At 42.6% G+C, this 24,099-nt stretch overlaps 1 protein-coding gene across 1 annotated transcript in view; it reads right to left on the bottom strand.

Annotated features, from left to right (window-relative positions):
* The window catches only part of slc24a3 (solute carrier family 24 member 3), a 91,272-nt gene extending 67,380 nt beyond the window's left edge, over positions 1-23,892 (bottom strand). Inside the window, exon 1 of the mRNA XM_014154585.2 lies at positions 23,383-23,892. Within this exon, the coding sequence (XP_014010060.2) occupies positions 23,383-23,575 (193 nt within the window). The 5' untranslated portion in view covers positions 23,576-23,892. The remainder of the gene's footprint in view (positions 1-23,382) is intronic.
* Positions 23,893-24,099: the final 207 nt, after the last annotated feature.

Consider the following 24,099-nt stretch of genomic DNA (forward strand, 5'->3'; position numbering starts at 1 on the left):
TCAAGAATTACCGGTGCGAGGTACAAGCCCACTACTCTCCCCAGAAATGGTTGGTGTGAAAGGGGGGGAAGAGAAGATGAAGGCAGAGGAGTGTTCTGTACTCTTCAGGTACATAACACTCACCCCCACCTCCTATCCCTGTCTCCTCCCGTCCTCCATTCTTCTCCAGGTCCTGTGGGTTCCCAGAATACATGAAGTGCTAATCTGGGCGGGGGTGATGAATTAGGCAGGGTGTATTTGGGGAGCTGGAATAGTGTTTAATCACAGCCAGAGCTAATACTGTACTGCAGAGCATGAATAGTCTCACTGACCCCTGTTCCTATCAGCACATCCATCAGCAGTTTTCACTGAGAGGACAGACACACTGCTCCACTCCCAATGCTGGGAATGAAATATCTACTGCCTGTGTGTGTGTTAGTGCTGAGCGATTAGTGATTAGAGGTCGGTCGGTTTCGGTTTAATTATTAAACAATTACGGTTTTCAATTTCAATATTATCTTCTTTTTTTTTTTTACATGAAATGCATTATGAAATGATGATATTCAAATGATTTTAGAGCTTTTTAAATGGAAATTCCAAAGCCAAAAATTGTGAACATTCGATTGCCAAAACAGTTAAAATATTCCATTGTCTCAGTCAGGTCCACATTGGGTGGACATTTTGGAAATTATGAAATAAAACAATTTTAGTTGTGTAATACTTTGTTTGTATTTGATGACTTTATTATGTTTCATTCCTTTTTAAAGTAATCATCTAATCTCTGCTCAGGTAGAAGCAGCCAGCCAGGCCATCTGACGTTATGTGTGCCCCATACTGTACTGTCTTTAGTCATTCTATTTAGCTATCCTGCCTAAGTATGCTGCAGAGCTGTCTGACAAAATAATGTTACTAGTTCTTCAAAGTAGATACGGTACACTTTCCTGAATTGTCTCTGTCCCTCTCGTCGTTGTCTTCTGTACATTCCGCTCTCATGTGGTCTGTGTGTATCTAACCTAACGTAGCAGGCGTAAAAGTGTATCCGTCCAGAGATCTGTATATAATGATGAGATGCTCATGTTGTCCCAAAGGCAGGAAGGCAGGCGACAAGCTTATGTCCAAAATAAGCCAAAAGAAAAGCATTTTGCTTATGCTTATTTTGGACATATTTTGGTGAGTGAAACCTCTCGCTTCGCCTCTTCATCTCTGATCCTTCTCTGAGCCAGAAAAAACTGCCGCAATGGATTGTGGCCAATGTAGTTAAACACTACGTTTCTGTGCTGAACTAGGTTGAATATCTGCTTAATGAAAACTACAACTCCCTTCAGCAAAGCGTCCCACATAGTTCTTGACTTGATTTTTCAGATTTCTCTCGTGAATTATTTGATTTCTCTCTAGAGACAAAGCACGTTGGGCACAAAAAAAAACTAGAACAAAATGGATTCAAGTATTTGAACCGACGTCTGTCGGTCAATTAGCTGATGAATAACTGAAAAACCAAAATGTTGGTTAATGCTCAGCACTAGTGTGTGTGGTCTGCCTGTGTTTGACTTCGACCAAACACAGGCCTCAGAGTCAACTACCGTTTGAATTCAGCAAGCACAGAAACCAACACAGTTTTCCTACTCGCTCTTTTACACAATGAACATTGTACACATCAACTCCCATAAGTATTCATTATTTCATATCGGGGACTGAATTATTAATAGTCTGGGACTTCCATAGACAGGGTGGGTGTATATGCTTAAGGGATACCTAAAAGGAGTGAGGGTGCATGTGTTCGTGTGCATGTGAGAGATCAAGAAAAGGGGAGGGCACTATGAAATGAACAACGAACAAGCAGACACAGATACCATAGAATGTGGTCATAAAACATATTTTCCCCTCACATCGTCAAATAGCTCAGTGGCGGTCATACAGTCCAACCGTGCGGTCATAAACCCATTAACGATCACTAAATTCAATGGACGCCAAGGTAACCAGCATGACAGTCTAGAGACAGACAACCTGTTTCCCTGGGTGTCAATGACGTTTACAACAGACCTCTTCCAGATGGACTAGATAAGTGCTGCACTAGATGGGAGTATGTGTATGATGTCTGTTTGAGAGAAAGAGAGACAGCAGGTGTGTTTGGGCCCCCTAGCTATAATAATACTCATTATTCTATGACAAAAGCATGAGTGGTCCCACTCACACATACATACAACAGGAGTCTCCACTGTCACACCGTCAGTGAGTTTTCAGCTGACAGCATGGTGTCGCAGTAAAAGCAGACACAGGAGGACTACATAGAATACACACAATCCCTCTCTTACCCCCTGCCTACATATTTAGCTCTTATTCCTGTAATGGAACAACACTATAGCCTTATGTCAAACCCAACTAAGGAAGTCCCTACGCTATAATTTGAATATGTTGTGGACGGTAGAATATCTGAGAAGTTGTTTCTAGATCATCTTTGTTTTGTAATCTAGTCAACGTACTGGCCCATCTACTCTACAGGTTCCATGGATCTAGCTTACTCCATACTTAGGGTAGGGAGTTCTTCTTGATCACCTGAACTGACCTGACCTGACTAGGAAAAACTTTTTCCGGGTCAGGTCAGATTAGCCCGGTCAACCAGACTGACCGCTGTGCTCACCATTCACAAAATAAAAACAATAAACACATTTACTCAATAAACTTTTTAAATGATCTTTCTCAAAAGCATTTGTATATTTTCCCATAAAATAATCTGTACTCTTGATAAAAATGTTACTACCCCACTGCAGTTCCCCCGACATTGAATACCACTGGTCTGTTGTGTAGCAAGGAACCACCTTGGTTTAACCTACAGAGACTCTCCATGAAAGGGACTGGTTTAATATACAGCCACATATCTAAACATGCTGTCAGTCACACTGTGCGCCCACAGAACCATATAAAACTAGGTAAAATAATGAAGTGCTTTACTGCAGAGAGAGAGAGAGAGAGAGAGAGAGAGAGAGAGAGAGAAAAGGAAAGACAGAAACAGTGTGAGACAGCGAGGGAGAGCAACCCGAGACAGGTTGCTCAGTGTGATGACTGATGAACGAGGTAGTCAAGATATAGTGGGAGCAAAGATACTGCTCCCTTCACTAGGGACCTTGTGGATTTCTTTCTCAAGCACACATCTCCACCTACATCCACCCACGCCTACACACCCCCACAGTCTTTCCCATTATCTGCTAAGAATGCAGTTTTCTGATGATTATTCCCTATTGGAATTTGGCCTGAGGTCACCTTAAAGCAGGTTTTAGTAACTTGAATCTGGGCCCGGCTCCTATGTGAGTGTCAATCTCTGCAGGTATTCTTGCTAGCTAGCTGTCTTTGTTTCTGAGCCAGAGGCTATACTGTATCAGATGTTTTTGCTGATAGAAAGGCAGGTACAGCACTCTAACAAGACATTCTTCCCCCTGCCATGTTTCAAAGATATATAATCATTGGCTGTTATTATTTGTAGCATGGGGATTGGAGTACGTGTATAATATCTCTGTGTGTGTGTATGTGTGTGTGTGCGTGTGTGAGAGAGAGTACAGCCCAGGCAGCTCTCTTCTTTGATTGAGGAGATAAAAGGTGTCATTCATTCCACTGGTTGTTATATCAGTATATAAAGCCTGATGGTGGAACCTTTCTAAAAATCAGCTTACATTTCCCAATCCTAAACCTCAACTGTTAAGGAATGGAGAAAACGCAACACCTTAGAGCAGCGTCTCTAGGGGGCAACTTTACCCTCGTCTGTCACTCTCTCCCACCAGGTACACTCAAATAGATTTGATGTAAATCATATCTGTTTACCTGTCCAGGACCTTGTCTATCACATACCCTAAGATGAGGAGGGTGAGGAGGGTGCTCGCCTTGCCGGTTCCTGCTCAACATAGCTTTTTTATAGCTATTTGTGTGTTAATTATTACTTTGTTTGCTAAGAATGTTCGTTCCATAATTTCCTACGACCGACAAACACTTCTGGATCATGACTCAGAAGCTAGACACTTCTCTCAGCCCCAGGGGGAGGGGTATGTTTCCTCAAACAATTCCTGGTGTACCGAAGTTGAAAACATCGCAAGCTCCTGCTCACCCGACCTGGAGTTTCTGATGCTGTTATGCCGACCCCACTATATGCCGACACCAAGGCGGCACTAAGCGAACTGTACAAGATTATTAGCCAGCAAGAATCCTCTCACCCAGAAGCAGTCTATTGTCGCAGGTGACTTTAACCAAGCCCGTCTAAAACAAATTTCCCCAAAATATCACTAACATGTATCCTGCCCCACAAGAGGATCCAGTGTGCTTGACCATGTATACACAAACATCTGTCGCGTACAAAGCCATCCCTGCCCCCACTTTGGCCAATCAGATCACATCTCTGTTCCTACTCCCTGCCTACAAGCAGCAACTCAAGAGGGAATCACCAACAGAGAACAATGAGGAGCTGGACAGAGGAGGCAGACAATGCTGGAGGATTGTTTTGAGAATACTGATTGGAATATGTTGAAAGATTCCTCCATCCAGGACTCAACCATGAACATGAATGGATCGTCAGTTACAGGCTTCATTAGGAAATGTGTTGATGATATACTACAATAACAATCCGGACATACCCCAACCAAAAACCGTGAATGAATGGAGATATCGGTACAATGTTGAGAGCCCGTACAGCAGCGTTCAATGTCAGCAGAATGAACCCCGACGACTCGGTGGTGCGTGGCGCATAAAAGGCAAGCAGATACGAGCTCCGCAAATCCATTAGGGATGCAAAAAGACAACACAGACTCAAACTTGAATTGATGTTCGACAATTCAGACTCGCGTCACGTGGCAAGGACTACAGACTATCAATCACAGACTACAAAGGCAAATCCAGCCGAACTTAACACATTCTACGCTCGCTTCGAAGCAGTCAATACCGAGCCATCCAGGAAGACTCACTGCTCCGGACGACCAGTCTCCGTGGCTGACTGAGGAAAACTCTCAAAAGAGTGAATACTGACAGAGCCGCCGGCCCAGATGGCATCCCTGGCCACGTCCTCAGAGTGTGTGCTGACCAGCTGGCGGGTGTCTTCTCGGACATCTTTAACCTGTCCCTGTCCCAGGCTGTAGTCCCCACCTGCTTTAAGGAGACCACCATTGTCCCAATGCCCAAGAAAAACAAGGTGACATTCCCAAATGACTATCGACTATCGTCACGCTCACCTCGGTCATCATGAAGTGCTTCGAGAGGCTGGTCATGGCCCAGATGCCTGGCATACTGGACCCACTCCAATTTGCCTACTGCTCCAACAGATCCACAGAAGATGCCATTTCCATTGCTATTTACATGGCCGTAACACATCTGGACAAGAGGAACACCTATGTGAGAATGCTGTTCACGGACTACAGTTCACCATTCAGCACTATTGTTCCCTCCAAGCTCAACACCAAGCTCAGAGCCCTGGGCACAACCCTCTTCAACTGGATCCTGGACTTCCTGACGGGCAGACCACAGGCTGTAAGGATTGGCAACAACATCTCCTCCACACTGACTTAACACAGGGCCTCCGAGGGATGTGTCCTCAGTCCTCTGCTGTACTCCCTGTTCACCCACGACTGTGTGACTTTGCACAGCACCAACTCCATCATCTAGTTTGCTGACGACACCAGGGTTGTCAGCCTGATAACCAACAATGACGAGTCAGCCTATAGGGAGAAGGTAAGTGAACTGGCATTGTGGTGCTGACTTCAGGAAGCAAAGGAAGGAACATGCCCCGATCCACATCAACGGGACTGCAGTAGAGTCACGAGTTTTAAGTTCCACGGCATCCACGTCACAGAGGACTTGTTATGGACCAACACCACCACCACTCAAGAGGGCACAACAGCGTCTCTACCTCCTAAGGCGGCTGAAGAAATTCAGCATGCTGCCCCGGGTCCTCTCCAAATACTACCGCTGCACCATCGGGAGCGTCCCGTCTGGTTGCATCATGGCCTGGTATGGGAATTGCTCCATCCAGGACGGCAAGGTCCTCCAGCGGGTGGTGAAAATGGCTCAGTCCATCACTGAGACTGTGCTCCTACCCATCCAGGACATCTACTCGAAACGGTGCCTGAGAAGGCACGCAGCATCATCAAGGAACCCACACACCCCAGCAACAAGCTGTTCGGGAAGACGGTATCTGAGCATGAGGTCTGATAGAAACTGTCTCTGAGCCATCAGATTGCTGAAGACTTGAACAACACACACACACACACACACACACACACACACACACACACACACACACACACACACACACACACACACACACACACACACACACACACACACACACACACACACACACACACACACTTCTTATACTGCTCAATTTATACACTGCCCCCCTATCCCCAATACATGTGTAAATACTGGACTATAAATTGTGTGTTTCTGTATTATACTTATGCTAAAATGTTTATTCTACTGAGCCATTTACTTTGTTCGTATTCTCATCTTTTGAACAAAAATAATCTTATTGTTGTTGCATTGTTGAGAAGGAACCTGCATGTAAGCATTTCGTTGGACAATGTTTACCATGTCTATCCCGTACATACAACTAAGAAAAACAGTCTACACTTTACTGATGAAGTGGATTGAAGGTTGGAGAGTGCGAAAGAGAGGTAGTGAGAAAGCATAAGAGAGCGATAGATAAACGAAAGAAGGAGAGTGCATTAGAGAGAGGGAGGGGAAAAGATAAAAAGTAAGAGAGAGTGACAGAAATTGCAAGCGAAGGAAGGTGATAGTGTTTTAGAGAGAGACGGAGACAGACGGACCGAGTGATGGAGTGAAAAATAGGTTGTGTTCTCCCAGTCAGACTGGCGCAGAGCGGAGCGCTGCTCTCTGTTAAAACCGGCTGACCCAGATACAGCCGAATTAGTGACAGCCTCAAAGAGCAGAGAGAGAAAGTGTGTTTGTGTAAGACAGGAAGTGAGAGGAAGAAAAAGAGAGAAGGGGGGCAAAGAGAAAGAGGGAGATGGAAAGGGAGACAGAAAGAGAGAGTGCAAGTGAAGGAGAGCAAACGTCACTTTGCCTCAGACTCGCTACTGATGACAAGTTGCTGTCTACATCTCCATTCTCCACCACGATCTTTGCCTCTCTCATTTCCTCTTCATCTCTACCCCTTATTTCACAATCATACCGTTCTCATTTCCTCTTCATCTCTACCCCTTTTTTCACAATCATACCGTTCTCATTTCCTCTTCATCTCTACCCCTTATTTCACCATCATACCTCTCTCATTTCCTCTTCATCTCTACCCCTTATTTCACCAATATACCTCTCATTTCCTCTTCATCTCTACCCCTTATTTCACCATCATACCTCTCTCATTTCCTCTTCATCTATACCCCTTATTTCACCATCCTCTCTCATTTCCTCTTCATCTCTACCCCTTATTTCACCATCATACCTCTCTCATTTCCTCTTCATCTCTACCCCTTATTTCACCATCCTCCCTCATTTCCTCTTCATCTCTACCCCTTATTTCACCATCCTCTCTCATTTCCTCTTCATCTCTACCCCTTATTTCACCATCATACCTCTCTCATTTCCTCTTCATCTCTACCCCTTATTTCCCCATCATACATTTCCTCTTCATCTCTACCCCTTATTTCACCATCATACCTCTCATTTCCTCTTCATCTTTACCCCTTATTTCCCTCTCACTATCATATCTCCTCCCTTTCCGTTTCCATCTCAGCACCACTATCTCCCAACTACCCTTCTCAATTCCAGCCGCTCTCTGCCCCTTTCCTTTCCTCTGTCCATTCTCTCTCCAACTCCGCCAACCATCTCAACTCCATTTTTCTCTTGCTCTCTCATTCCCAATCTACCTCTATACCTACGTCACACTCTCTTTAGTCCGTGTTCTCAATCAATAACAACATCATGGTCCAAATCTATAAAGTACTCCTTTGCTCTGTGCTGTTTTTTAGTGTTCTGCCATCGCTGCCACAACACAACCATGTTATGCAATGAGATTATCTAGCAGACCATAGGAAAAGCACATTAGTGCCCAGATGACACTCCATACATTGCTTGTGTTCATTTGTCTCAGTGACATCTACGTAGATAGCATGTCTTTCAGGGATCACTCACCAACCCATAGGGTGTAATGGTCTGACTTAGGTAAAGTGTCAAGGCCAATTATATTAAATGGCAGGAGATAATAAATCTGCTAAAACATGTTTTCTCATATTAATTACCATGGTTTCTCTAAGGGTTCTATTTTAACAAACCTAACGCAATGATACATCTAAGCGCTGGTGGTAATGCTATACTGTAGGGTCGGGGGTGTCATAAATATTTTTGCTATTTTCACAACCACAATTAAGGGTGCAGTTGCTGGCGGTTGGGTTTTGATAAATAAACAAGTTGTGGGTGTGTCGAGGCTTGGCTCCACACTAACCAATCAGAACATGCCCCTGGCTAAATATGTGGTTAATTCAAGATGTGTATTTATGATGGGAAGGCTGCCGTCTTATCGGCTCTTAACCAACCATGCTATTTTGTTTGTTTTTCCGCGTTTGTAACGTGTTCTGTACATAATGTTGCTGCTACCGTCTCTTATGACCGAAAAGAGCTGCTGGACAGAACTGCGATTGCTCACCTCAAACTGGACAAAGAGTTCTTCTTCAATGAGTCGGACGGGAGGGATATAATAGTATAGACACACGACCAGAGAATGATTTATTTCAACTTTTATTTTTGTTATCACATTCCAAGTGGGTCAGAAGTTTACATACACTCAATTAGTATTTGGTAGCATTGCCTTTAAATCGGGTAAAACGTTTCGGGAAGCTTTCCACAAGCTTCACACAATAAGTTGGGTGAATTTTGGCCCATTCCTCCTGACAGAGCTGGTGTAACTGGTTTGTAGGCCTCCTCACTTGTACACATTTTTTCAGTTCTGCCCACAGATTTTCTATAGGTTTGAGGTCAGGGCTTTGTGATGGCCACTCCAATACCTTGACTTTGTTGTCCTTAAGCCATTTTGCAACAACTTTGGAAGAATGCGTGGGGTCATTGTCCATTTGGAAGACCCATTTGTGACCAAGCTTTAACTGCCTGACTGATGTCTTGAGATGTTGCTTCAATATATCCACATAATTGTCCTTCCTCATGATGCCATATATTTTGTGAAGTGCACCAGTCCCTCCTACAGAAAAGCAACCCCACAACATGATGCTGCCACCCCCGTGCTGCAAGCATCCCCCTTTTTCCTCCAAACATAACGATGGTCATTATGGCCAAACAGTTCTATTTTTGTTTCATCAGACCAGAGGACATTTCTCCAAAAAGTATGATCTTTGTCCCCATGTGCAGTTCCAAACCGTAGTCTGGCTTTTTTATGGTAGTTTTGGAGCAGTGGTTTCTTCCTTGCTGAGCGGCCTTTCAGGTTATGTCAATATAGGACTCGTTTCACTGTGGCTATAGATACTTTTGTACCTGTTTCCTCCAGCATCTTTACAAGGTCCTTTGCTTTTGTTCTGGGATCAATTTGCACTTTTCGCACCAAAGTACGTTCATCTCTAGGAGACAGAACATGTCTCCTTCCTGAGCGGTATGACGGCTGCGTGGTCCCATGGTGTTTATACTTGTGTACTATTGTTTGTACAGATGAATGTGGTACCTTCAGACGTTTGGAAATTGCTCCAAAGGATGAACCAGACTTGTGGAGGTCTACAATTTATTTTCTGAGGTCTTGGCTGATTTCTTCAGATTTTCCCATGATGTCAAGCAAAGAGGCACTGAGTTTGATGGTAGGCCTTGAAATACATCCACAGGTACACCTCCGATTGACTCAAATGATGTCAATTAGCCTATCAGAAGCTTCTAAAGCCATGACATCCTTTTCTGGAATTTTCCAAGCTGTTTAAAGGCACAGTCAACTTAGTGTATGTAAACTTTTGACCCACTGGAATTGTGATACAGTGAATTATAAGTGAAATAATCTGTCTGTAAACAATTGTTGGAAAAATTACTTGTGTCATGCACAAAGTAGATGTCTTAACCTGTTGGGGCTAGGGGGCAGTATTTTCACGGCTGGATAAAAAAACGTACCCGATTTAATCTGGTTACTAATCCTACCCAGTAACTAGAATATGCATATACTTATTATATATGGATAGAAAACACCCTAAAGTTACTAAAACTGTTTGAATGGTGTCTGTGAGTATAACAGAACTCATTTGGCAGGCAAAACCCTGAGACAGATTCTGACAGGAAGTGGATATCTGATGTGTTGTATTACCTTTAAACCTATGCCATTGAAAAACACAGGGGCTGAGGAATATTTTGGCACTTCCTATTGCTTCCACTAGATGTCACCAGCCTTTACAAAGTGTTTTGAGTCTTTTACTGTGAGATCTGACCGAACAAGAGCCATGGAACGGTGATGGCCGATTAGACTCTGGCGCGCGAGTTCAGGTTGGGTCCCCTCGTTCCAATACGTTATTAAAGAGAATGCATTCGTCCACCTTGAATATTATTCATGTTCTGGTTAAAAAAGGCCCTAATGATTTATGCTATACAACGTTTGACATGTTTGAACGAACGTAAATATATTTTTTCCCCTCGTTCATGAAGTGAAGTCCGGCGGGCTTAGATCATGTGCTAACAAGACGGAGATTTTTGGACATAAATGATGAGCTTTTTTGAACAAAACTACATTCGTTATGGACCTGTGATACCTGGAAGTGACATCTGATGAAGAGAATCAAAGGTAATGGATTATTTACATAGTATTTTCGATTTTAGATCTCCCCAACATGGCGGCTAGTCTGTATCGCAACGCGTATTTTTCTGGGCGCAGTGCTCAGATTATTGCAAAGTGTGATTTCCCAGTAAGGTTATTTTTAAATCTGGCAAGTTGATTGCGTTCAAGAGATGTAAATCTATAATTCTTTAAATGACAATATAATATTTTACCAATGTTTTCTAATTTTAATTATTTAATTTGTGGTGCTGACTTGACTGCCGGTTATTGGAGGGAAACGATTTCCTCAACATCAATGCCATAGTAAAACGCTGTTTTTGGATATAAATATGAACTTGATAGAACTAAAAATGCATGCATTGTCTAACATAATGTCCTAGGAGTGTCATCTGATGGAGATTGTAAAAGGTTAGTGCATCATTTTAGCTGGTTTTATGGTTTTGCTGACCCTGTCTTTGAATTGACAAAACATTACACACAGCTATTGTCAATGTACTCTCCTAACATAATCTAACTTTATGCTTTCGCCGTAAAAACTTTTTGAAATCGGACAACGTGGTTAGATTAAGGAGATGTTTATCTTTCAAAGGGTGTAAGATAGTTGTATGTTTGAAAAATTTGAATTTTGACATTTATTTGGTTTCAAATTTGCCGCTCTTGAAATGCACCTGCTGTTGATGGAGTGCACCACGGGGGGGACGCTAGCGTCCCACCTAGCCCATAGAGGTTAACCGACTTGCCAATGAGAAATTTGTGGAGTGGTTGAAAAAGGAGTTTTAATGACTCCAACCTAAGTGTATGTAAACTTCCGACTTCAACTGTACCTAGAGAGTTTTCATCTGGATTTTTAGTAGCTGTCTACATACCACCACAGACCGATGCTGGCACTAATACTGCGCTCAATGAGCTGTATATCGCTATAAGCAGGAAAACGCTCATCCAGAGGCTGCGCTCCTAGTGGGCGGGGACTTTAATGCAGGGAAACTTAAATCAGTTTTACCTCATTTCTATCAGCATGTTAAATGTGTAACCAGAGGAAAAAAATTCTTTACTCCAGAACACCTTTACTCCAGACACAGAGTACAAAGCTCTCCCTCACCCTCCATTTGGCAAATCTGACCATAATTCTATACTCCTGATTCCTGCTTACAAGAAAAAATGTAAGCAGGAAGCACCTGTGACTCGGTCTATAAATAAGTGGTCAGATGAAGCAGATGCTAAACTACAGGACTGGTTTGCTAGCACAGACTGGAATATGTTCCGGGATTCTTCAGATGGCATTGAGGAGTACACCACATCAGTCAATGGCTTTATCAATAAGTGCATTGAGGACATCGTCCCCACAGTGACTGTACGTACATAACCCAACCAGAAGCCATGATTTACAGGCAACATTCGCACTGAGATAAAGGGTAGAGCTGCCGCTTTCAAGGAGCGGGACTCTAACCCGGAAGCTTATAAGAAATCCCGTTATGCCATCCAACGAACCATCAAACAGGCAAAGCGTCAATACAGGACAAAGATCGAATCATACTACACCGGCTCCGATGCTCATTCGGTGTGGCAGGGCTTGCAAACTATTACAGACCACAAAGGGATGCACAGCTGAGAGCTGCCCAGTGACACGAGCCTATCAGACGAGCTAAATAACTTCAATGTTCGCTTTGAGGCAAGTAACACTGAAACATGCATGAGAACATCAGCCGTTCTGGACGACTGTGTGATCACGCTCTCCGCAGCCGATGTGAGTAAGACCTTCAAAACAGGTCAACATTCACAAGGCCGCAGGACCAGACGTATTACCAGGACGTGTACTCCGAGCATGCGCTGACCAACTGGCAAGTGTCTTCACTGACATTTTCAACCTTTCCCTGTCTGAGTCTGTAATACCAACATGTTTCAAGCAGACCATCATAGTCCCTGTGCCCAAAAACACTCAGGTAACCTGCCTAAATGACTACTGACCAGTAGCACTCACGTCTGTAACCATGAAATGCTATTAAAGACTGGTCATGGCTCACATCAACACCATTATCCCAGAAACCCTAAACCCACTCCAATTTGCATACCACACCAACAGATCCACAGATGATGCAATCTCTATTGCACTCCACACTGCCCTGTCACACCTGGACAAAAGGAACACCTATGTGAGAATGCTATTCATTGACTACAGCTCAGCATTCAACACCATAGTGCCCTCAAAGCTCATCACTAAGCTAAGGAACCTGGGATTAAACACCTCCCTCCGCAACTGGATCCTGGACTTCCTGACGGGCCGCCCCCAGGTGGAAAGGGTAAGTAACAAAACATCCGGCATGCTGATCCTCAACACGGGGGCCCCTCAGGGGTGCGTGCTCAGCCCCCTCCTGTACTCCCTGTTCACTCATGACTGCACGGCCAGGCACGACTCCAACACCATCATTACTTTTGTTGATGACACAATAGTAGTAGGCCTGTTCACCGACAACGACGAGACAACCTATAGGGAGGAGGTCAGAGACCTGTCCGTGTGGTGCAAGTACAACAACCTCTCCCTCATCGTGATCAAGACAAAGGAGATGATTGTGGACTACAGGAAAAGGAGGACCGAGCACGCCCCCATTCTTATCGACGGGGCTGTAGTAGAGCAGGTTGAGAGATTCAAGTTCCTTGGCGTCCACATCACCAACAAACTAACATGGTCCCAAGCACACCAAGACAGTCATGAAGAGGATACGACAAAACCTATTCCTCCTCAGGAGACTGAAAGGGTTTGGCATGGGTCCTCAGATCCTCAAAAGGTTTTACAGCTGCACCATCGAGAGCATCCTGACGGGTTGTATCACTGCCTGGTATAGGCAACTGTTCGGCCTCCGACTACAAGGCACTACAGAGGGTAGTGCGTATGGCCCAGTACATCACTGGGGCCAAGCTTCCTGCCATCCAGGACCTCTATACCAGGCGGTGTCAAAGGAAGGCCCTAAAAATTGTCAAAGACTCCAGCCACCCTAGTCATAGACTGTTCTCTCTGCTACCGCACGGCAAGCTGTACCGATGTGCCAAGTCTAGGTCCTAGAGGCTTCTAAACAACTTCTACCCCCAAGCCATAAGAGACTCCTGAACAGCTAATGAAATGGCTACCCAGACTATTTGCATTGCCCCCCCCCCCCCCCCGGAACACTGCTGCTACTCTGTTATTATCTATGCATAGTCACTTTAATAACTCTACCTGCATGTACATATTAATTACCTCGACACCGGTGCCCCCGCACATTGGCCTTGACTCTGTAATGGTACGCCCTGTATATAGCCCCGCTATTGTTATTTACTGCTGCTCTTTAATTATTTGTTATTCTTATCTCTTACTTTTTTTTCTCCTCGGTATTTTCTTAAAACTGCATTTTTGGTTAAGAGCTTGTAAGTAAGCATTTCACTGTAAGGTATAAACCTGTTGTATTCGGGACATGTGACAACATTTGATTTGTATTTGTTTTATGTATTGCAATGTCATCAACTCCAATTTGAATGTTAGCCTAGCTCACTAAATAGCCTGCCCCATTTGCTAAATATGTTAAACTTGTTTGCAGTTCGCATTGTTCTAATTGCGTTGCTTCAATATGGAAATACATTGTTAAATATAGGCTATAGCATTTGCACTGATATAGGGGCTGAGCCTACTGTAAATTACAGGCTGGACATTGTTGTGGGCGTATAATACAGACAAGGCAACTTAGACTATGGAGGGTTTTACGCACATCCTCACTTTTCACAGGAGCTGGATAAAGATCCAAAATAAAGAGAAAGGGTGAATGTCCACTCACAGTTATACTGCAAAAATATTTTGTGTTTTATAAACATCCTGGAACCATCTTACAGATCAAATTTGCACTTCTCCAGCAATAGCAGATGGATTTGCATTGCATTCAAGCCATGTAGCCTACGTTCTCACCATAAACCCAAGGAAGGTGAATCTTTCTAATTAGTTTGGTTTTTAAACAAGTTAAACAAAAAACAATCAATCAATCTGCTTTTTAAACCAACAATGAAAATTCTAAATAGGATTGGGTCAGAAGCATGATATCATAAATCGCTTCTCATTCCATGGCACTGTGTGTGTAAAGTATGTCACGCTGCTTGCTTAGCAAGTACCACTTCCTCCCGATTCAGCCCATACCTGGTTTAAACTCAGGCCCGTGTGCCTCACAAACACACGTGACCGCCCTCCTCGAGCGTCTTAGCCGATTGTGCCACCTCAAAAGCTAGCTAATGAGACGCCGCAAGCGGGACACTTAAGGCTGAGGAGTAACACACATCCCTATGTGCTACATGTGCACATATAAGCCTAAATGTCTTTATTCATAACATTTGCTTGTCTATAGAAACTACAAGGCTCCTGTCATTTGTGTCGTTGCCTATGTGTGAGGCAAGTTTTTTTTTTAAATGGCTGTCGACAAGGCATTATACAGTGAGGGAAAAAAGTATTTGATCCCCTGCTGATTTTGTACATTTGCCCACTGACAAAAAAAATGATCAGTCTATAATTTTAATGGTAGGTTTATTTGAACAGTGAGAGACAGAATAACAACAAAAAAATCCAGAAAACCACATGTCAAAAATGTTATAAATTGATTTGCATCTTAATGAGGGAAATAAGTATTTGACCCCTCTGCAAAACATGACTTAGTACTTGGTGGCAAAACCCTTGTTGCCAATCACAAAGGTCAGACGTTTCTTGTAGTTGGCCACCAGCTTTGCACACATCTCAAGAGGGATTTTGTCCCACTCCTCTTTGCAGAACTTCTCCAAGTCATTAAGGTTTCGAGGCTGACGTTTGGCAACTCGAACCTTCAGCTCCCTCCACAGCTTTTCTATGGGATTAAGGTCTGGAGACTGGCTAGGCCACTCCAGGACCTTAATGTGCTTCTTCTTGAGCCACTCCTTTGTTACCTTGGCCGTGTGTTTTGGGTCATTGTCATGCTGGAATACCCATCCACGACCCATTTTCAATGCCCTGGCTGAGGGAAGGAGGTTCTCACCCAAGACTTGACGGTACATGGCCCCGTCCATTGTCCCTTTGATGCGGTGAAGTTGTCCTGTCCCCTTAGCAGAAAAACACCCCCAAAGCATAATGTTTCCACCTCCATGTTTGACAGTTGGGATGGTGTTCTTGGGGTCATAGGCAGCATTCCTCCTCCTCCAAACACGGCGAGTTGAGTTGATGCCAAAGAGCTCCATTTTGGTCTCATCTGACCACAACACTTTCACCCAGTTGTCCTCTGAATCATTCAGATGTTCATTGGCAAACTTCAGACGGGCATGTATATGTGCTTTCTTGAGCAGGGGGACCTTGCGGGCGCTGCAGGATTTCAGTCCTTCACAGCGTAGTGTGTTACCAATTGTTTTCTTGGTGACTATGGTCCCAGCTGCCTTGAGATCATTGACAAGATCCTTCCGTGTAGTTCTGGGCTTATTCCTCACCGTTCTGATGATCATTGCAACTCCACAAGGTGAGATCTTGCATGGAGCCCCAGGCCGAGGGAGATTGACAGTTCTTTTGTGTTTCTTCCATTTGCGAATAATCGCACCAACTGTTGTCACCTTCTCACCAAGCTGCTTGGCGATGGTCTTGTAGCCCATTCCAGCCTTGTGTAGGTCTACAATATTGTCCCTGACATCCTTGGAGAGCTCTTTGGTCTTGGCCATGGTGGAGAGTTTGGAATCTGATTAATTGCTTCTGTGGACAGGTGTCTTTTATACAGGTAACAAACTGAGATTAGGAGCACTCCCTTTAAGAGTGGGCTCCTAATCTCAGCTCGTTACCTGTATAAAAGACACCTGGGAGCCAGAAATCTTTCTGATTGAGAGGGGGTCAAATACTTATTTCCCTCATTAAAATGCAAATCAATTTAGAACATTTTTGACATGTGTTTTTCTGGATTTATTTGTTGCTATTATGTCTCTCACTGTTCAAATAAACCTACCATTAAAATTATAGACTGATAATTTCTTTGTCCGTGGGCAAACGTACAAAATCAGCAGGGGATCAAAAACTTTTTTCCCTCACTGTAAGAGAATTGAATAGTTTGGAGGAGCGCGTGTTAGTGGTGCGCGGGTCAGTTTTTTGTTCACCCACACACACCCGCAACTGCTAATAACCCATCCGCAACTGCCCGACTAGACTATATGTGATAAAGTGAAAATCTGAGTCCCGCACCAGACCCAAACACACCAGACCCAGACCCAAAAATGCGCTGTAGGCTGGTCAGAGACTATTTTTTGACTGGGGGTGCATGATTTTTCTAACCTAATTTAGATGTAGCCTATGTTTCTGCTTATTTCAGACATTTTGGTAGGCTATTTGTTAGTCAACTTGTCAATAATTATACATGCAGCTTCTCTTCCATCATTACTAGAAGACTAAATAAACTCTTGATCACCAGAATGTCATAAATCGATAGAATGAATGCTTTAATCAAGTTTTCATCAGTACAGAGAAAATCCAATAAAATAAAAAAAATAATAACAAGGAAAGATTTTCTTTGCAAAATGTCCAAATGACATCAGTTTGGCCGGTTGTAAGGAAATAGGAAGCTGTGAAAACGACCCAACATGTAGGCCTATGTTTCTGATAAGATTTCAGTTCGGCTTGGATTCATTTCATGTGGTTGTAAAATACTATCAGCTTTTATGATGCTGATAAAGATAGCACCTCTACAGACAATATCTAATTGCATTCCTATTCTCTCAAGATGCTGAAAGAAATAAATCATATTTCTCCAAGCCTTTTCCCTTGTGAAAATATTGGTTACATTTGGTCTATAAATTACTGAAAGAAATGTTTTATTCTGCAGGAGGTAATATTAAAGCAATGTGAGAGGTCAGTGTCAAGATTTCTGTTTCCTTTTAACCATCATCTGAACAGTAGGCTACAGTTCCGTTGATGTGCCGATGCCGAAAAGGACAATGTCTATATCTTGTGACTGTTGAATTTGTTTACCTCCTCAATCTTCACACATAACATTGACGGCACTGCTATCATCCTTTTACCACTTCACCAAATGTTTCCCAAACATTACTTTTCTGGCCCTATCGTCTTTTAATTTTCAACTCTCCCTTTCGCAGCTTTTTTCTTATTGAATTAAACTTACCACAGAGACATTGCCTTTTCGGCATCCGTGGATCGACTTCAACTTTTTCTGCCCATTCCAAAAAGCATTTGGCGATTGCTGTGTAGGCTATTTGGCGCGCATAGGTTTATGCTTACACACTAATGCCAGATAGCCTAAAATAATGAAAGAAAAACCTCAATGTAGCCTATAAATATAAACTGCACAAGAATCATACATTTATGGATTTAAGGTATTGTTCTCTATTCAACCCGTCCGCCTTTCATCCACACAATATTTCATGACCCTAAACCTGCCCGACTGCTGGTTGAGTCAACCCAAACATCACTAGCACAAATATATCTTTGGTAGCCTAATCGTCTGAGGGGCGCTCTTTGAAAATTGGGATGGATAGCCTACTCGAACAAGCTAAATGAAGTATGCAGGTATGTGAATTGTGAATAATGAAAAAGCAGGAGGGCAAAGACCTCCAAATTATTTCAAAGCCCTCTTAGTAGACCATTTAAAACCCCTTTATTCATAGGCTAGTTGGCTAATGGCCAGGATAAAAAGATGCACCTATGTGACTCTGATAAACTAGCCTTGATTAAGGGGAGGGAAGGCGAAATAGGCGGAAACCAAGTATTTTTTATTTTGGGGGGAAATTCAGACACAAAATGCACATCTCTTCCATGGGCAGCATCAAGGCTGGGTAGGCTGGTCTTCCACTCTCAAAACCCATTCCATTATCAACTGCATTACTGTTAAGACCAGCTTTTTGTGGGTCTTAAAACTCCCCATTACCCTGCATGAAATTGTCACTTTTGCGCTTGTTAAGGACACACCTCAAATATTGCCACCCCTTCCACCTCAGCGCAAGTGAGCTGATGTTAGACAGGTAAATTGCCAAACCTGGCATTAGGTCTGGGAAATGCCAGTGCGCCAGTTTTTACATAACGAAATTGCAAACTAATGTGCGTTTGACACTTGCACCAACTTACCGCCAGACGAAAATAGAACCCTAAGTGTAATTATTATATTGCTATGTTTAAAAAAAAGGGCCTGAATGGAAAGACATAGGAGCAGATGGAGGAAGAGAGCGAGGGACGTGAAGGGGTTGATGCTATATGGGAGACAGAGTAAACAGTGCACACAGGCAGGCACACATGCACAATTTGTTGGTGTGGGTTCATGATGACTGACGGTCAGCCCTGGAAAACATCACTATACTCTGAGGAAGGGAATCAGCACCATCTGACAACACAATCAATGATCAAGTTTACAGTCCCTGACACCGCCATCTTATCAGTAGAGGAAAATAACAACATTCATACAGGTGCTTGACAACATACAGTTGAGGTCGGAAGTTTACATACACTTAGGTTGGAGTCATTAAAACTCCTTTTTCAACCACTCCATAAATTTCTTGTTAACATACTACAGTTTTGGCAAGTCGGTTAGGACATCTACTTTGTGCATGACACAAGTAATTTTTCCAACAATTGTTTACAGACAGATTATTTAACTTAAAATTCACTGTATCACAATTCCAGTGGGTCAGAAGTTTACATACACTAAGTTGACTGTGCCTTTAAACAGCTTGGAAAATTCAAGAAAATTATGTCATGGCTTTAGAAGCTTCTGATAGGATAATTGACATAATTTGAGTCAATTGGAGGTGTACCTGTGGATGTATTTCAAGGCCTACCTTCAAACTCGGTGCCTCTTTCTTTGACATCATGGGAAAATCAAAATAAATCAGCCAAGACCTCAGAAAATAAATTGTAGACCTCCACAAGTCTGGTTCATCCTTGGGAGCAATTTCCAAACACCTGAAGGTACCACGTTCATCAGTATAAACAATAGTACACAGTATAAACACCATGGAACCACACAGCCATCATACCGCTCAGGAAGGAGATGGGTTCTGTCTCCTAGAGATGAACGTACTTTGGTGCGAAAAGTGCAAATTGATCCCAGAACAACAGCAAAGGACCTTGTGAAGATGCTGAAGAAAACCGGTACAAAAGTATCTATATCCACACTAAAACAAGTCCTATATCGACATAACTTGAAAGGCCACTCAGCAAGGAAGAAACCACTGCTCCAAAACCGCCATAAAAAAGACAGACTACGGTTTGCAACTGCACATGGGGACAAAGATCATACTTTTTGGGGAAATGTCCTCTGGTCTGATGAAACAAAAATAGAACTGTTTGGCCATAATGACCATCGTTATGTTTGGAGGAAAAAGGGGGAGGCTTGCAAGCCGAAGAACACCATCCCAACCGTGAAGCACAGGGGTGGCAGCATCATGTTGTGGGGGTGCTTTGCTGCAGGAGGGACTGGTGCACTTCACAAAATATATGGCATCATGGGGAAGGAAAATCATGTGGATATATTGAAGCAACATCTCAAGACATCAGTCAGGAAGTTAAAGCTTGGTTGCAAATGGGTCTTCCAAATGGACATTGACCCCAAGCATTCTTCCAAAGTTGTGGCAAAATGGCTTAAGGACAACAAAGTCAAGGTATTGGAGCGGCCATCACAAAGTCCTGACATCAATTCTATAGAAAATTTGTGGGCAGAATTGAAAAAGTGTGTGCGAGCAAGGAGGAACTGAGCAAGGACTCAGTTACACCAGCTCTGTCAAGAGGAATGGGCCAAAATTCACCCAACTTATTGTGGGAAGCTTGTGGAAGGCTACCTGAAATTTTTGACCCAAGTTAAACAATTTAAAGGCAATGTTACCAAATACTAATTGAGTGTATGTCTACTTCTGACTCACTGGGAATGTGATGAAAGAAATACAAGCTGAAATAAATAATTCTCTCTATTATTATTCTGACATTTCACATTCTTAAAATAAAGTGGTGATCCTAACTGACAGGGAATTTTTACTCAGATGAAATGTCAGGAATTGTGAAAAACTTAATTGAAATGTATTTGGCTAAGGTGTATGTTAACCTCCGACTTCCACTGTTGATACCACAGAGCATCAGCACCTTGGTTCTGTAGAAAACTAGTGGATGATGGAATGTCCGCCTACTTTGACAATCTGGAAGAGTGTTATAATAATCCAATCCATTACGTCAGTATAGGTGTAAATAAAATAAGGTAATAAGATAAGAGGTGCCCATAGAGTGTGTCACTGATACAATATCATGTTGTACTTTACCTCCAAATAGCCTACAAGTGATGTCAGTGATTGATTTTCTTAGACACATTGAGTCGCAACTAACATTCAACTTTGAGCTTGCTTTCCCTTAAGATAAAACCAACTCTGTATTTGGTAAGTAGCATTATGTGAAATCTAAAATGTTTTGTTTTATTATCTCTCTTGCTTTGACAGTGTATAAGGGGGATAATGCAGGAAGATGTCACCAGTGTCCCTCTCCCCTCTTGGTAATTTTTCCTGACCTTGCAAGAATGTGAATTGTTTCACTTTTCTCCACTTTTTGTTCAGTGATGATCAAATATCATATTATGGTCATGTTCAGTTTCTCATGTTCAGTTCTTCTTTCAATAGACCCATATTGGACATAGGATTTTATGAAATTTGTTGACAGAGCAAGAGACACATACGTAGCTGGGTTGTGCTTGAATTACGGTGGCATTTGGAAATGGCATTTGAGAAAAAAGAAACATACTTTTCAAGATGTTTTCATTTAAATGTATTTGGGTACATCTTCCCATAGTAAATCAACTAATATTGTAGCTTAATGACTTTTTACCATTACAATAACATTGTGCCACTAGTAGGAGTAGTAACACCAATGATGGTAACGCCAATGTGACATTTTGGTAAATGAGGATTTTCTTAAATGGCGAAAATTCTCAAATCTAAGCTAAGCAACTATTTCAAAATAATTTACTAAAGTGATATTTAATAATTTTAAATTGAGTAACGCCACGTAACACTTTGGAATTAGATAACAAATGATCAATGGAATCCTCAAATTTATGGCATACTAAAAAGGTGTGATTAACAAATAATTGTATTTAATATATCCCCAATAACAGTTTGCCATTGGAGAGAATGCTCAAGGTCTTTGTATATCTTTGTAAAGAGTGATTTTGAAGGGGGTAACATCAACGACATAAAACTGAGGGACACACATCACTAGTAAAAGTTATTTTTAATAGCGTTCATTCTTTTTATTGATCTATACCATATGTGTCAAACTCATTCCACGGAGGGCAGAGCATCTGCGGGTTCACACTTCTCCCTTGTACTTGATGAACTAAGGTCACTAATTGGTAAGAAACTCCCCTCGCCTGGTTGTCTAGGTCTAATTCCATGGAGAGCCTCGTGTCGGCAGGCTTATGTTTTTTCCTTTCAATTATGCCCAAGACAACCAGGTGTGGAGAGTTCCGCAATTAGTGACCTTAATTTATCAATCAAGTACAAGAGAGGAGCGAAAACCCAAAGACACTGCTGTCCACGGAATGAGTTTGACACCTTTGCTTTAACTTAACTCCTAGCCTAGTTAATGTTAACCACAACAAATTGGAATTGGTAACATAGCATCAATTTAGCAAATTTGTAACATTTAACAAATTACAGTTCTTGCACCACACATGGGTGGCAGGTAGCCTAGTGGTTAGAGCGTTGGACTAGTACTGAAAGGTTGCAAGATCGAATCCCAGAGCTGACAAGATAAAAATCTGTTGTTCTGCCCCTGAACAAGGCAGTTAACCCACTGTCCCTGGGCTGTCATTGAAAATAAGAATTTGTTCTTGACTTGCCTAGTTAAATAAAGGTAAAAATAGGCATTATTTGTTGTAACTAATTTATGCACAATCCTTGCTTTAGGCCAACATAAAAGACGATTCTCATGGAAACTAAAAGGTAACACTCCAACCTGGTCTCAGAGCATTTTATATTACTCTGTATGTACATCCGGAATCCCCATTTACAATATATTATACAATATAGTATATCATACAATATATAATGTTTCGTATGGTATGTATTCATTTGTTGATGTCCATCACCCATTTCGTATGATATGTTACGAATTACAATTTCATATTATATGTTACGAATTTTAGCTAGGTGGCTAACATTATTTAGCTGGTTAATGTTAGCTAGGCTAGGGGTTAGGTTAGGGTTACGTTTAGGAGTAAGGTTAAACGGTTACAGTTAGGGCTAAGGTAGGGGAAGTGTTAGCTTACTACAAAGTAGTAATTAGCAGAAAATTAGCTAAAATTGCCTGTAATGAGATTTGAACTCACAACCTTTGGGTTACTAAACGTTCGTGTTATATGCCCGACCAACCACCCTACTTTCTTTTTTCCTTAAGTAACCATACCAAATGTGACATATACTAGTTCCAGTGTCCCTGATTTACCTTTCCTATATTACGTCTTGAATATGAGACCAAGCTGCTCACTCACTATGAAGTGCCTACTAAAACTGATATTATTGAACAAAGTTCTAGCATCACTGCCTATATGTCCATTCTTAGGAGCCTCATACAATAGTGAAACTCAATACAAACACTCTCCCAAACGATTGCAAATAGGCAACTGTTCAACAATACATTCTGGCAACAAGTATCTCACCTGCTTTCTCCGCCAAACACGAGAGCCCCATTACAAGCACGAGCAGCACCCCAATGAAGCACATCTGCACACCGAGCAACTCCTTTCGCTTTTTCCGCCGAGCTTTGGTTTTCTGTTGGTTCAGCATCACTTGAAGCGGCCCACACCGCACCCGGACGGTCCCGGGCATCATGTCAAAAGCCATCCCATCCATGGATACGTTTTTACGGCGACAAGGCTTCTGGGGTCCCGGAAAGTGAACGTGGAGGGAAGCCGGGAGAAAGAGGGCTTCGGAAAGTTACACAACGCAAGAGATGGGCTGTCGATGGGTGAAAGAAAATGTTGGTATTCTATCTTGCGTCGGTTGCGATGTTGTCTTCTATATTACTTCGGACCGAAGTGTTGTGCGTTGTGGCTGTTGCAAGAGGACGGAGCACTCCATGGATGCTTCAGTTTGGTGCCAGTTCTCGCAGGACACAGTCTGCAGCGAGGCTGGTGATGTTGAAGAGAGAGCGCAGAAAAGAGAGGGGAGGAGTGTGTGTGTGTGTGTGTGTGAGAGAGAGAGAGAGAGAGAGAGAGAGAGAGATTGTAAAGCTATAGCCAACAGAATTAGCCTATGGTTTAAATTTTTTATGATGTAATGTTGAATTCAGGTTAATTGACAACACAATCAAATGTAAATCAACACTAGACGTCGAACTTGAGTCTGTGCCCAGTGGGATACATTTTTGAAGCAGC

Source organism: Salmo salar, chromosome ssa18 (genome assembly GCF_905237065.1).
Source record: "Salmo salar chromosome ssa18, Ssal_v3.1, whole genome shotgun sequence".
Lineage (NCBI taxonomy): Eukaryota > Metazoa > Chordata > Actinopteri > Salmoniformes > Salmonidae > Salmo > Salmo salar.